The sequence below is a fragment of the Phragmites australis genome, chromosome 19, assembly GCF_958298935.1.
Source record: "Phragmites australis chromosome 19, lpPhrAust1.1, whole genome shotgun sequence".
Lineage (NCBI taxonomy): Eukaryota > Viridiplantae > Streptophyta > Magnoliopsida > Poales > Poaceae > Phragmites > Phragmites australis.
This window is the reverse complement of record NC_084939.1, coordinates 14,577,441-14,592,202: the sequence shown is the minus strand read 5'-3', so window position 1 is coordinate 14,592,202 and position 14,762 is coordinate 14,577,441. Positions and strand designations below refer to the sequence as shown.

Sequence of the window (14,762 nt, the reverse complement as noted above, 5' to 3'; positions counted from 1 at the left end):
GTTTTGGCTCTTGACGATACTATATTATAAATGTTTATATTAATTAGAGTGGGTTGCATTATGTAGAACCATATTTTCAATTATACGCATCATAATTGTATAGGAAATATAATTCCACATTTCATTATAAGAGTTCAAAGCATATAACAAACAACCATATACTCAAATCTAGCTGCGTACTTGTGCGGACTGTTCAGCTAGTGATAACAATTACAAACATGAACTAAAAAAATGTAATGCATAATAACGGAGATTCATAAAGAAGAGAAAACACACTAGGCCCACTAGATAGGAAGGTTACATGTGTCTGTAAAAACTATGTCACAACAACTATATTGTGTTTTGTCTTGACTTGTTAATCTCCAGAAGATTCAACAAGTTGGTTTGGTGTTGGTTCCTCAAACCAGTAACAACAAACAACAAAATAGATGAAATTGGCAACACCAAGCAGGGCAAGCAGACAATAGTAGTAGTCATAGTGTCCATGGTTTATATTATCTGGAAGCCAGCTCACTCTTCCTCCGCTACCTGTGACCAGTTTGACAAGCTTGACAATCATTGTTGCTTCAATGTTTGCAACACCCGTTGCAAGGAGCATGAGGGCCAATGCTAAGCTACCCATTGATTTTGGTAGCACAACAAAGTAGAATTCGATCTGTCCAATGTTTACAATCCCATGAGCATTGTCTCCCAAGCCTTGCTTTATTGCTTTCTTCCTCCGAACAACCACCACTGCTGATGCTGCAAGAGCAGATGCAACAGAAAACATAACGCTAATGCCCATCCTCTGCTTATAAGTACTTTTTCTCTCCCTGTAATATTTTGAAGAACTGGTGATCATAGCCGCTTGATAGGCAAATAAAACTACTGCAATTGTTGCAATGCCCATATGGTACTCGTTGGTCAAGTATATAATAATATTTGCGCCGATTGCTGCGCTCACAATTCGCTCACATCCTTCACTTTCTGAAAATAAATAAAAGAAGTAAGCTATACAAATACTATATATTCGATATTGCGTAAAAAATATTACATATTTAAAACTATTAGTATTATTTTATGAAAAACTAAGTGCCATCTAAAACAATAACAACGACTCGACATCTTTGAAGCAACATGAGAAATTGACACATAGAGGTGTATGTTTAGAATTGAGTATTAAGGGGTTCTCTATACTTTAGATGGAATCATTGGACAACTTTTAAGGAGGGTAACTCCAGTTATTTAATTGCATTAGAGTGAAAGAGATATTACCTACAATAAATGGGATAGTTTGAAGACCACGCAGCAAGGTCCATGGCAACCTTCCTGGAATTCAGGATCAAGGGATGATCAAGGGATCAAGAAACAACCTCAAAACACTAAGTCTGCCAAAAATTGAAAATTTCAGCAGAACCTCCTTGGCACAACAGAAGAACAACTGAGGCACTTGCATAGACACAGGATAAAAATATCATAAATATATCTACTGTACAAGGTAAATACCATCAAACCATACTTTCCTAATATATACATTTCACAAGTTAGGTTGACTACCAACAGGAACCAAAACTTCATCACATACAAAAGACTACAACCCAAGTGGTAGTTTGTGTGTGTGGTACTACTCCCAAGCCCTTCATGATCAACAAGTCACACTAATGCATATGTCAAGACCGATCCAAGAAAAACACCAATCTCATCTATGTGTTGAGCCTAGGAATTAATCCTAATACATAGTGACTTCATAGATGAATATTATTACAATATCATAGTTAAGCACCATTAAACATCTTATAAAAGTGACATTCAAAGGCCAAGATCCAAATAAAACTGCACTAGAAATACGTAGACACCAATCCTTCTCGACAACTCCACATGCTAAATTGATATAGAAGGCAACTTAAAACGATCTATTCTTGACAAATTCTCTAGCATCTTCTCCAACTAAGTGTTTGGTTATAGTAAGAGTGAGCGTATATCGTACTCAGAAAGTTATGAGGAAATATTATGCACATGAAGGCTTGACAATAATATGGCAAGTTCATTTGCATAAAATAGCATTTACATTAAAGTAATTTAAAAGCGAGTGAATAATTGAATGAACAACAATAAATAAATCAACTATTTCAAGATTCCAACCATCTTGACTTGACCAAACTTCCAACACCTCAATCATGGTTCTCACAACTAAGATTGAACAACACCTCAGTCATAGTTTCTACCACCATGATTGACCAAACCATCAAATTCTATTCATGTGAGGTTTTCCTTGCCACTCATAACTGTGAGTACAATTGATTAACCAATTTTACACTATATAGAGGTTGTACACTTTGATTATCCATGGTGCCTGTCTCGATTAAACACTAACACACTTATGAGTTATGCGGCCAAGAAATCATTGCGAAGCCTTTACAATGGCAATCTTAGCACGTGCATACCCGCTAAGGTTTCACCACTGCGTGAATACATCTCATCAACGGAAGCCCCCTCTTGCAACAATGGAAACCCTAAAGTACACCTTTTTGTTCCACACAATAGAATGGTCTATACAATGCTGAGAGGATGCAAATTAATCGGCTAGGCACGTCCCATACTAGGCTTGTGGTTATACTGTTTACACAAAAACATCACACTATAAACCAGTCCTTAGATTTGAGCAAGACTATCACAACCCAACCATAGAACCTGTACCGGTCTCATCATCCCACTTACTCAAATCCCTATACCATGTTGCTACAAAAATTAAAGCATCATCTTTTATCATTGTTGCATAGGACCATTATCATATTCAGTTGAGCCATTGTCATGATCACCATCACAAAACAAGACTAAGCATCATCAACCTCTCCATAACCAAAACCAAACCATGTTGACAAGGATGATAAGGAAAATTAGGGTATAGCTTAACTCTTGAGATTCCTTATAAATTATTAGCATGCATGTTTATAAAACAAAATATTTTAAAAACTAGGATAAATATGTTCAAGAACACAACTTGCCTTGCCTTCACTACACTTAGATATGCCTTCAAAAGTCTTAGTCCTGAAGTCCTTCTAGCTCCTCGGAATATTGGTGTCTACTCGCGAACATAAGCGAAAAAGCAACACATAAACACCAAGATCCAAAAATAATAAAATGTTACACAACAAACATAATCACACACAAGATCACACTTTTCATGAATTTATGGCAATCACATTGAGGAATGTCCAGATGTTCTTCTGGAAGAACATAGTCTGCCACTTCGGTGTTCTGCGACAACTCACAGTCAACAATGGAACGCAATTCGACTCTAGACCCTTCAGAGAGTTCTGTGTCAAAGTCAGCATCGAGCTGTGCTTCACCATCGTCAGTCATCCTCAGTCTAACGGGGCCATCAAGCGTGCTAATGGCAACATTCTCTCAGGCTTAAATCGCCGCCTCATAGGCCTGGCTAAAGGCCTATGGGTTGAGGAGCTTCCAAAAGTCTTGTGGCACCTCCGAACCATCGTCACACGACCCACAGGCTTCACCCACTTTCGACTCCTATATGGCGACAAAGTTATGACCCCAACTGAGATCAAAGGACGATCACTTCGGGTACATCTGTACCATCGAATATCCGCAAAATATCCAATCAGAAGGGGGTGAATGATTGAGGAAACCAAATTCAAATATTAACTCACCCAAATTGAAACTCGATTTAAACTCGGTATTTCACTCGAAATAGATTGCACAAGCTCTAGTAAAAACAATGTAGAGAAAGATCTTCTAGTCGGATTGCTCTCAAATTTGGTGAGCAGAAACTAGATTCAAATATGAAACTAACTCAATGAGAATCGAGTAAATCGGATATGTGGATCAAAAGTTATTCCTGGTTGAAGCAGACTGTGACAACCAGAATCGAGTAGATCAAAATTAAGTCGAGTTAATAAAAAGCTACTCGAGATCAACCAAATCCACTCGAAATTTTCTCAGATCAAATACTAGATATTCTAGCAAGGTTTTGGATGACTTAAACTAAGATGAAACTTCATAGAAACATGAAATTAATTGAAAACCAAAACCGAGCATACAGAATATATAACAGAGAGAAAATTCCGAATCATCAACTCATCAACTTACGAAACTTGATTTTCATTGCATAGATGAGTTTACAAGATGTCTCTCCAAAGCATCCAATAAGGATTTCCATGAAATCGCAAAACAACTCTCTCTCGAGTTTCTCTATCTCTTTGTTGTGTTGTGCTGCCCTGTTCTGTGCTCTTCTATCCAATACAACAGACCTCTCTATTTATAGGGTAGCCACACCCACAAATGTGATCGAATCAAACTACAATTCCCTGTCGTATTCAATCTGGTCTCTATCTCCTCTAATCACAAGAGGATAAACAATTTCTACTAATTAAGATAATTTGCCAACAACTCTTACGTAATCATGCATGCACATCTCCCATGCATACATGCATATACGTAACTAACTCAAAGTCCGTCTCCGACACTAACTCTCGTCTCAAGTCCAACCACCACACGACTCTCACGTTCAGATCGCCTCCTGCGTTCATCGCGAATCCTTGTTCCATATGCATTATTTTCTCAGCTCGAACGTCCCACATGACATCCTCGATCACCACGACCTCAATTCCTCCTGAACCTAGTTGCCTAACCTCAGTTCCTCTATTAACTTAGTTTGTCTATCTATCATCGACCACATTCGCCTTCGAGTAACACCTGCACATGAATCAAACAACAATCGATATAAGCACAAGTCCTTCCCCACTTGACTCAAATCAGTTCACACAACACCACGCAAACTTCAAGCAAAACCAACATGCTAACATAAGCATACTCAACTAATCATAGCGCATCAAACTAACTATGCTATCCAAGCATATCTTAGCAACTCATGAATATCAACCAAATGTCATTATGCTAAATCACTTTGCTCTGCCAATTTCATCAATCAAACCAAATTTTCAGCACATGATCTCACAATCTCCCCCTTGATGAAAAATTGTCAACCCTCATGTGAACATTGGCAACCTTTTAATAGATATGATTTGATTTTAAAATCAAATGCAAAGGGAAATCAACAATCTCCCCCTTTGAAGAAAGAAAAAGAAAAATCTCGTAACTCTACAAAAATGAGCAACTTTCTCTCCCCTTTTGGCAATGATTTCATCAAAATTCAAAAGAGAGAATCAAATCTTGTTATTTCAATCATTTCAATGAGCATCAGAAATCATCCGCATATATAACAAATACTCGATCAAGCCACACTATCAAGAATACTTGCACCACACATGTCAAAATATAGTGTGAGCACAACTTATCAAGTATAATTAATGATTTATTTGCGTGGCATGGTCTTCCAATCTCAATCACTCAAATCCTCAATTTATATGCTATCAAAAACATGAATATCAAAAGTACGTCATTGTTTTAATTAAAAGACATATAACAAGATGCCAATTTTTATGTCAAAAACTTCTCATATTCTTTTGCAAGGAATTATATGCACCATCAGCATTATTCTATCCAACCATGCCAAGTCTATGTCAAAAGGACAATCAGAAGCTTAAGACAATGATTATGGTCATACACAACTTCTTCCAAGTTCATATCAAAGTGCAATGATAAGCAGTCTCGAAAAGATGTGCGACAGTGAATACTTCCTTGATCTTTTGTTTATCAACCATTATTCATCACTTTTTCATTTCTTTGATTCTTTCACATATATTATTTTCTGAAAGATCAAAGTAATCAAGAGAGTTTAACCATGACAGAATTTAATTCAAGTTGTCATTCAATTTAAAAAGTCATGACAAAAACTACACAGTTACACATGTAGATATGAAAGTGCAAAAACTCCTATGTAGCATAAGCATTGCCTTCAAAAGTCATATATATATCGCATATGATGCTCATCATATTTCATTATTTTCTTATTTTTATAAACTTCAACAAGTTCCAAGATATAAGAACTCCCCCTCAAAACAATCCCATAGGATGAATAACACCAAATTCTCCCCGAAGAAAAGTAAACCGAGAAGAATCCAAAGATTTTATGAAAATGTCTGCCAATTAATGTTCAGTATTCACATGAAGAAATTCAGTGTTTCCTTTTTCAACATTGTCTCTAAGAAAATGAATCTGATGTCAATGTGTTTAGTCCGAGAATGTTGCATAGGATTTTTATCAATACTTATAGCACTAATGTTATCATACAAAAGTGGAACACTCTCTAGATTAACCCTATAATCTTTAAGTGTAGCAACTATCAAAAGAGTTTGTGAACAGCAACTAGCAGCAGCTATATATTCAGATTCAACAGTAGATTCTGCAACATAGGACTGTTTCCTAGATGACCATGCAACAAGAGAGTTACCCAAAAAATAACATGTACCAGATGTACTTTTTCTATCAATTTTACAACCTCCAAAATCAGCATAAAAAAAACTCTTAAGCTAATAGATAAAGAAGCAGAATGCCAAATGTTAAAATCTTGAGTTCCATGAAGATACCTTAGAATTCGTTTGACAGCTTGTTGATGTGAAGCATGTGGGAAGCTTGAAATCGTGCACATAAGCATACATCAAATTGTATGTCTGGCCTTGAAGTGGTGAGATACAAAAGCGATCGAATCATACTTCTATATTTTTTTTTATCAACTGGCTCACCATCTTCATCAGGATCAAGTACCGATGTTGCTCCAATAGGTGTCATGATTGGCTTACTGTTTTCCATCTCAAAATGTCATAGCAGGTCTCGTGTATACTTACTTTGATGAACAAAAGTACATTATTTGGTTTGTTTGACTTGAAGTCCCAAAAAGTACATTAGTTCACCCATCATACTCATATCAAATTCTGAAAACTGAGACACCATAGCATGAGAAGAATAACCAAATATGATATCATCTACATAAATCTGAACAAATAGTTGATCATTACCATGCTTGAGCACAAATAATGTCTTGTCCATTTTTTCCATTTCAAAACCGTTTTCAAGCATAAAGGTTTTAAGCCTATCATACCACGCTATAGGGACTTGTTTTAAACCATACAAAATTTTAGACAACTTGTATACATAATCTGGATATTTAGGATTTTCAAAACCAGGTTGTTGCTTAACATAAATCACTTCATTTATGTAGCCAGTCAGAAAAGTACTTTTGACATCCATTTGATATAATCTAAAGCCTTTAGATGCAGCAAAAGCTAAAAGAATTCTAATGGCTTCTATTCTAGCAACCGGAGCAAAAGTTTTCTCAAAATCTAGCCCTTCTACCTGTGTAAAACCTTGAGCAACAAGACTAGCTTTATTTCTAACAACAACACCATCCTCACTTTGTTTATTTTTTAAAACCCATTTAGTACCGATAAGTGTATGACCCGGAAGAGGTGCAACAAGCTTTCATACTTTGTTGCGATCAAAATTTTCAAGTTCCTCATGCATGGCATTGATCCAAGATCCGTCAGTTAATGCATGTGAAACATCTTTGGGTTCAAAACAAGCAACAAAAGCTAAATGAGCATGAGAATTAGAATCAATAAACCTGGACCGTGTGACTCACTCATGCAAATCTCCAATCATCTGATCAGGTGGATGACTCCGATCAATGTGCAAAGGAGCTATCACTTGAGAAGCAATCTCTTCTTCTCCTTCAATATGCACAGATGATGTAGTATCTTGGGGATATCCAACTGTAGCTGAAGTGATCGAAGGTGTCAAAGGATCTACAACTGATTATATCATCGGAATTAAAATTTCATCCTCATCGACCTCATCATCATCCACAAAAATGCCCTCGAACTCCCCTTGAATATGCGTACATGTACCTGCATCACTTGATTTCCACGACTAATCTCATCAAAAGTAACCTCACAGATTTCAACAATTTTATTAGTCTCCAAAACAAGCACTCGATAGCCACGAGTATGAGCAGGATATCCAAGAAAAATACCATCTATTGATCTGAACTCAAATTTATCCAAATTTCTAGATTTTAGCAGAAAGCACTTGCAGCCAAAAACTCGAAAGTGAGAAACACTAGGCCTATGTCCAAACTGCAGCTCATATGAAGTTTTAACCAATTTAGATCTCAAGAAAATATGGTTTGAAACATAACAAGCAGTATATATAGCTTCAGCCCAAAATTTTCTAGGAGTAGAAAATTCATCTAACATGGTCCTAGCCATCTCGACCAGAGTTTTATTCTTCCTTTTAACTACACCATTTTGTTGAGGAACTCTAGGGGTTATAATTTATGTTCAATACCTTTCTTAGGACAAAAGTGATCAAAAGAACTTAAATTTTGTTCTATTATCACTTCTAATCGCTCTTTAAGATCCTAGGAGATCAACAAACAATCTAAGGACTAAACTTCTAAAATAACCAAAAGCTTCATCCTTAGATGCCATAAAGTAAACCCAAAAATATCTAAAATAGTCATCTACAATAACAAGCATATATTTACCTTCAAAAGATTGTACTCTAGAAGGACCAACAGAATCAAGGTGTAAAAGTTGATCGGGTGTATTTGTCATAACTATGGTAATAGGTGGATGTGAACCTGAATGCATTTTACCATATCTACAAGAAGAGCAAACTAACTCGCTATCACCTTTAAGCTTTGGCAAGCTCTGAATAAGATCTAAACCACTAACTCGAGTAAGATGATCTACACCAACATGACCAAGTCTACGTTGCGAAAAGAATAAATCTTTAGAAACATTAGCAACGAGACATCTGAGCTTAGAAGAAGGTGATGCATCAAAATCAACCTTAAAAACTCTTCCAAAACGTGATATTCTAAAAACCAGATCACCTGAAGCATCTAATACTTTACATTCATTTTTCTTAAAGCACACCTCAGGGTCTTCATCAATTATTTGTAAGGTAGAAAGCAAGTTAAATTTCAATTTCTTGACTAAAGCAACATCCTTGAACATAAACCTATCATTTACCTGCATTGTACCTTTTGCAACAATTGAGGTAGAAGAAGCATCCCCAAAAGTAACACTTTCAGCACGAGATGCATGTATAAGAGAGGGAAACCAAATTTTATCACCGAACATGTGCGCGTGAGCATCCGGAATCGACTAGCTGAATGTTCTCCTTCCTTGCTCAAGAAGCCTACAAAGAAACAGAAGATGTTGATGCCTCAGTACTGGGGTTAGTAATAAAGTTTTTAGGAATCCAGTACTGAATCACTCGACCAATAACACGAGTAGGAAAAACACGAGTAGCCTGAGTAGACTTAACTCGAGAAGCTCGAGTGAGTTTAACTCGAGAAGCACTAGTAGCTCGAGTAGTTTCAACTTGAGTTACACGAGTAGTGAAAGGTGATGACTATTTCACCTGAGGCACAAAATGAGGTGACACAACCTCACGAGGGATCAAACGTGCATTTGCAAATTAGATCTAGCCTTTAGACTTTTTTTCATTTGTTGGTTAGCTAGTCTAAAGCAAAAATCTACTAAGGACCTGCTTGTTTCAGGTTGGTTCTGGCTTCTGCTTCTGTTAGAAGCCCAAAAGTCAGAAGCCCAAATAAACGGGTTTGCTGAAAAGTGGTTTTTGGAGAAGCCAGAAGCCTGCTTCTGAGGAAATAAACTAGAAGCTGAGAAGCTAGCTGAGAATAACTTTTCTGAGAAGTAGTGTGCTGAGAAGCCAAAATTTGATGCAAAATCCAACAGCTAAAATCCAAAAGCAGTTTTTCAGAAAAGCCAAAAGAACAGCTTTTTAGAGAAGGCAGAAATAGAAGCCCAAACAAATAGGCCATAAATGTCCATCTCTATCACAATGAGTGCAAGTGCACTTAACCCAATGTATGGATTTTGAAGAAGAAGCAACATTTGCATTCATTGTAGAGGATAAAAATCCAGCATACTAAAAAACAACCTTTTTAGGTTCAGATTCAGCAAGAGTTTCAAATTTGCCACAGTCAAGAGCTCTAACAATAGTGGGTGTATTTGTCTTAGAACAGGCATATGGATCATAACCTAAACCTTGTTTACATGTACCTGACTTAGATGAATCTAAAATCAAGTTCAGAGTTTTCTTTCCCTTAGAAAAATATTCTAAAAGTTCCTCTCAAGTAATCAACCTATTTAGAAAGAGCCGGGCACTTATCACAAGCAACACTCATGGGTTTTTCTGTTTACAACAGTTAGAGCATAAAAGAACCTCATGAGTAATCATGTCATTAGCTATTTGAGAAACTCTAGTATTAGCATCATTCGCCTTCAATTCAAGAATTGAGCATTAGAATAGGAAATTAAATCATGCAAATCAGATGTTGAACAACTTGCATTTTTAACATATTTGCAATTTAACACAACGAGTTTCTCATTTTTATCAGTTTCTTCTTAAAGTTTCTCAAGAATAGAAGCATGAACATCTCTAAGAGAAGTGAGCTCAGAATAAATTAAGTGACATGACTTGCAAGTATCATCATCAGGAATTAAAGTCTTAAGTCTTGCAATTTCAGAATTAAGCGATTCAATTAAAACATCATGTTTCTTAATTTTCTTGTTACGTTTCTCTAAGTGTATACCAAGACGAACAACAGTATTAGATAGATCATCATAAGTAGTTAATACCTCGTTACCGTCACTGTCAAGTTCATCCTCGGTTGAGCTTTTTTTGTTGCTTGCCAAGAGACACAATCTAGTCAAATCACACAATATCTTGCTCCTAGATGTTGTGTCATCCTCGCTGCTCTCTAAATCAACATCACTCAAGTTTACTTATTCGAGCGCTGAAAAAATTCGATGCACAACCTTGCAGTTGAGAAAGCTCTTTTTCTTCTTGTTGTTGAACGATCGCTTCTTTTTCTCCTTCTCCTCTTTGGATTTTATCTGCAAGCTTAGGACAATTGGAACGAATGTGGTTGAGATCACCACATTTATAGCATCTTTGAGGACCTCCACCTCCTTTCTTCTTCATACAAACATTTTGCAATATTTTAGAGAACCGAGTGGAAAGTAGTGCTAAATCTTCTTTAGGAATCAACTCAAACTGATCATCGATTAGTGAAGATATAGAAGATAATGAAAGTCTTGATGAACAAGATTCAATATGAGACATGCTAGGTTGAGAGACCACAACAATTGATTTATTAACATTCTTCCTAGCAAAAACATCTAGCTCATGATTTTTCAATTTACAATAAAGTACATCTAATGTAAGTGAACTCATGACAGTAGATTCTCTAATAGATATAACTTTCATCTCCCACACTGATATATCTAAAACTCCTAGTAATTGACGTGCATTCTTAGCATCAATATATGTAATATTTACAGCATGTAAATTACTAAGAATTTTATTAAAATGAGCAAAGAAATCATCTTGTGACTCACCAGGCTTCATCTCAAAATGCATGTAATCTTTCTTAAATAAATCTTGACATATCTCTTAAATAGTATTTGAACCTTCATGACAATCACATAGTGTTTTCCATACTTCGTACGCCGATTTGAGATGTATTACTCAATCAAAGTCGCTCCTTCCTAAGGCTTGGATGATCAGGTTCCTTGCATTACTATTCACCCGACATGAGACATATTCTGTGCCGTCACTTCATTATTCTCAGGGACCACATATGGCTTGTAAACCTTTTTCCAAATTGCAAATCCTTGTGCTTGAATGTAAGCCTCCATCTTTGCCTTCCAGGATTGAAAATCAACTCCATCGAAAACACAAGGTTTATGGAATACCTATCTAAAGTCATGTTTCTAATTATTGATTAAGACCAATTAGAAAGGATTAAGGCTCTGATACTAATTGTAGGATCGAATATGTGTAAAATACCCAATCAGAGGGGGTGAATGATTGCGGAAACTAAATTCAAAGATTAATTCACCCAAATTGAAACTCGATTTAAACTCGGTATTCCACTTGAAACAGATTGCACAAGCTCTAGTAAAAATGATGCATAGAAAGCTCTCAAATTTGGTCAACAGAAACTAGATTCAAATATAAAACTAACCCAACAAGAATCAAGTAAATTGGATATGTGGATCAAAAGTTATTCCTAGTCGAAGCAGACTGTGACAATCAGAATCGAGTAAATCAAAACTTAGTCGAGTTAACAAAAAGCTACTCGAGATCAACCAAATCTACTCAAAATTTTCTCAGATCAAACACTAGATATTCTAGCAAGGTTTTGGATGAATTAAACCAAGATGAAACTTCATAGAAATATGAAATTAATTGAAAACCAAAATAGAGGAGGCAGAATATAGAACAAAGAGAAAATTCTGAACGGCAACTCATCAACTTACAAAACTTGATTTTCATTGCATAGATGAGTTTACAAGATACCTCTCCAAAGCATCTAATAAGGATTTCCACAAAATCCCAAAACAACTCTATCTCAAGTTTCTATATTTCTCTGTTGTGATGTGCTACCCTGTTCTGCACTCTTCTACCCATTGCAGCAGACCTCTTTATTTATAGGATAGCCACACACAGAAATGTGACCGAATCGAACTACAACTCCCTGTCATATTCAATCTAGTCTCTATCCTCCTCTAATCATAAAAGGATAAACAACTTCCACTAATTAAGCTAATTAGCTAAAAACTCTTATGTAATAATGCATGCACGTCTCCCATGCATATATGCATATACGTAACCAACTCAGTGTCCGTCTCCGACACTAACTCTTGTCTCAAGTCCAACCACCACATGACTCCCTCGTGCCTACTCTGACTTGAACATGAATTAGGCTTCACATGCTCTCACGATCAGATCGCCTCCTCGTCCATCGCGAAGCTTTGTCTCCATATGCATTGTTTTCTCAGCTCGAACATCCCGCATGACATTCTTGATCACCACGACCTCAATTCCACCTGAAGCTAGTCATCGAACCTCAGTTCCTCCATGAACTTAGTTTGTCGATCTGTCATCAACCACTTTCGCCTTCGAGTAATATTTGCACATGAATCAAACAACAATTGAGTACAAGCACAAGTCCTTCCTGACTTGACTCTAGATCAGTTCACTCAACACCACACAAACTAGAAGCAAAACCAACACGCTAATATAAGCATACCCAACTAATGATAGCGCATCAAACCAACGATGGTATCCAAGCATATCTTTGTAACTCATGAACATCAACCAAATATCATTATGCTAAATCACTTTGCTCTGCTGATTTCATCAATCAAACCTATTTTTATCACATGATCTCACAACATCTACCACAGATTGCTGGAGAAAGAGAGCTCTCCCTTGACCTCTCTGAAGGCACATGGCTCCACACCGTCCAGAATCTCGACCACTACATCGCTGGAACCATGAAGCTTCAAACTTGGAGACCTGGTGCCGTGACGCGCCTTGGCTCCAGGAAAACTATGCAGTAAATGGGAAGACCCCTACCTAGTCCTCGAGTCTAACAGGCCTGTCTCCTACCGTCTAGCAGACACAAAAGAGACCCCTCTAGAGCACAGTTGGAACACGAAGACCCTTCGCAAGTACTATGTATAGAAGTCCTTCGCACTCCTCACCCTTTTTTGGGCAAAACTAGTCGAAGGACCATCTGGGGACCACAAGCCTAGAACTCCCTAAAGGGACCCTACCGATGTGATAAGGGGATTGGTCCCACTCTTTCAATGAGAGAGATTCTTTAGATTTGGTGGAAGTGACTTTGACGATCCTACTGCACCGTACAAGATGATGCGCCTTAGCAATCGCTAAACCAACTCCAGAGGGTTGTTGACCTTGCCGTGAGCACGATCAACCTGAATACGAGGTTCAATTCCTGTGAGCAATTGAGGAACAAGCACGAACTCAAGTAAAAGCAATCTGAAATTGCAAAGATACTGAAAAACAAACAAAGTGGGGTTCTATTGATGATCTTGATAAGGTGACTGTCCAGCACAACTTGAAGACTCAAAGTTTGCACGTAGCTAAACCAATCTAACAAAACCCGCCTCTTCAGCGGCGGTTGCTGGGTATATAAGGTTAGAGGATGACCAGGAGGTGTTAGAGTTGTAATCCTACCCTAGGACACGCCCCTCATGGGCTCTACTTGATACAAGGCACATTGGACCTAAATAAGGTGGCGTAGCACCTGTGTGCAGAAATTGACTCGGTTTTAAATTGACGATAGTGATCGACTCGAGCTGAATTTGGAGATGAGGTCAAATCCGTTGGAAAGTAGACTTGATAACCTTTACATCAAGTTCTAGAACGTCCCAAACGGAGTCTGGATGAAGTCGGTATGGCCGAACTAAATTGATGCTGTCATGCACCCGAATCCGAATCGAACTCATGGATAGGACTTGTTTTACGCTTGGTGACTCCACTTCTGCACTTGGGCATGTTCGGTTCCTCTCCCTGGATCATCACAAGAATTAAATAGTATCCTATTCTTTGAAACATTTGTATGCATCCCTATGAACGCATTCACCTGATGATTAAGTTCACGAGCACGAGCTCTAGTGAGTGATCATTGTATTGTTGGAGAAGTGGTAGCAGATGTTGGTGTAGTGGATGTAAAAGTAGTGGAGAATGTCGTCATCACCATGTAAAGATAGAGTTACATTCTCCCTCAAAATACCCTCTGATATTAAGCCGAAGAAGTAGGAACCCTTCAGCATCTTTAAGACATTGCCTGCATGCCAGAGCGCTAAGGACCCACTGGCATCTTTAAGGCATTGCCTACGTGTCGGAGCGCATTAGACCCTTCGTCATCTTGAATGAATAGCCTCCGTGATGGCTGGGGCATGCAGCATTGGACCATCTGTCATCTTGAGGGCCTAGCTAGCCTCCATGACCACTGT

The 14,762-nt window shown here is 37.5% G+C and overlaps 1 protein-coding gene across 3 annotated transcripts in view; it reads right to left on the bottom strand.

Annotated features, from left to right (window-relative positions):
- Window positions 1-224: 224 nt before the first annotated feature.
- The window catches only part of LOC133900062 (protein NRT1/ PTR FAMILY 1.1-like), a 66,050-nt gene continuing 51,512 nt past the window's right edge, over window positions 225-14,762 (bottom strand). For all 3 annotated transcript variants that reach the window (XR_009906495.1, XM_062341154.1, XM_062341153.1), the window contains 2 exons: window positions 1,255-1,308; window positions 225-966 (listed from right to left, as the gene is read on the bottom strand). Coding sequence is in view for 2 of the 3 variants with exons in the window: in XM_062341154.1 (XP_062197138.1) it covers window positions 356-966; window positions 1,255-1,308 (665 nt within the window). In the remaining variant the exon portion in view is untranslated. The remainder of the gene's footprint in view (window positions 967-1,254; window positions 1,309-14,762) is intronic.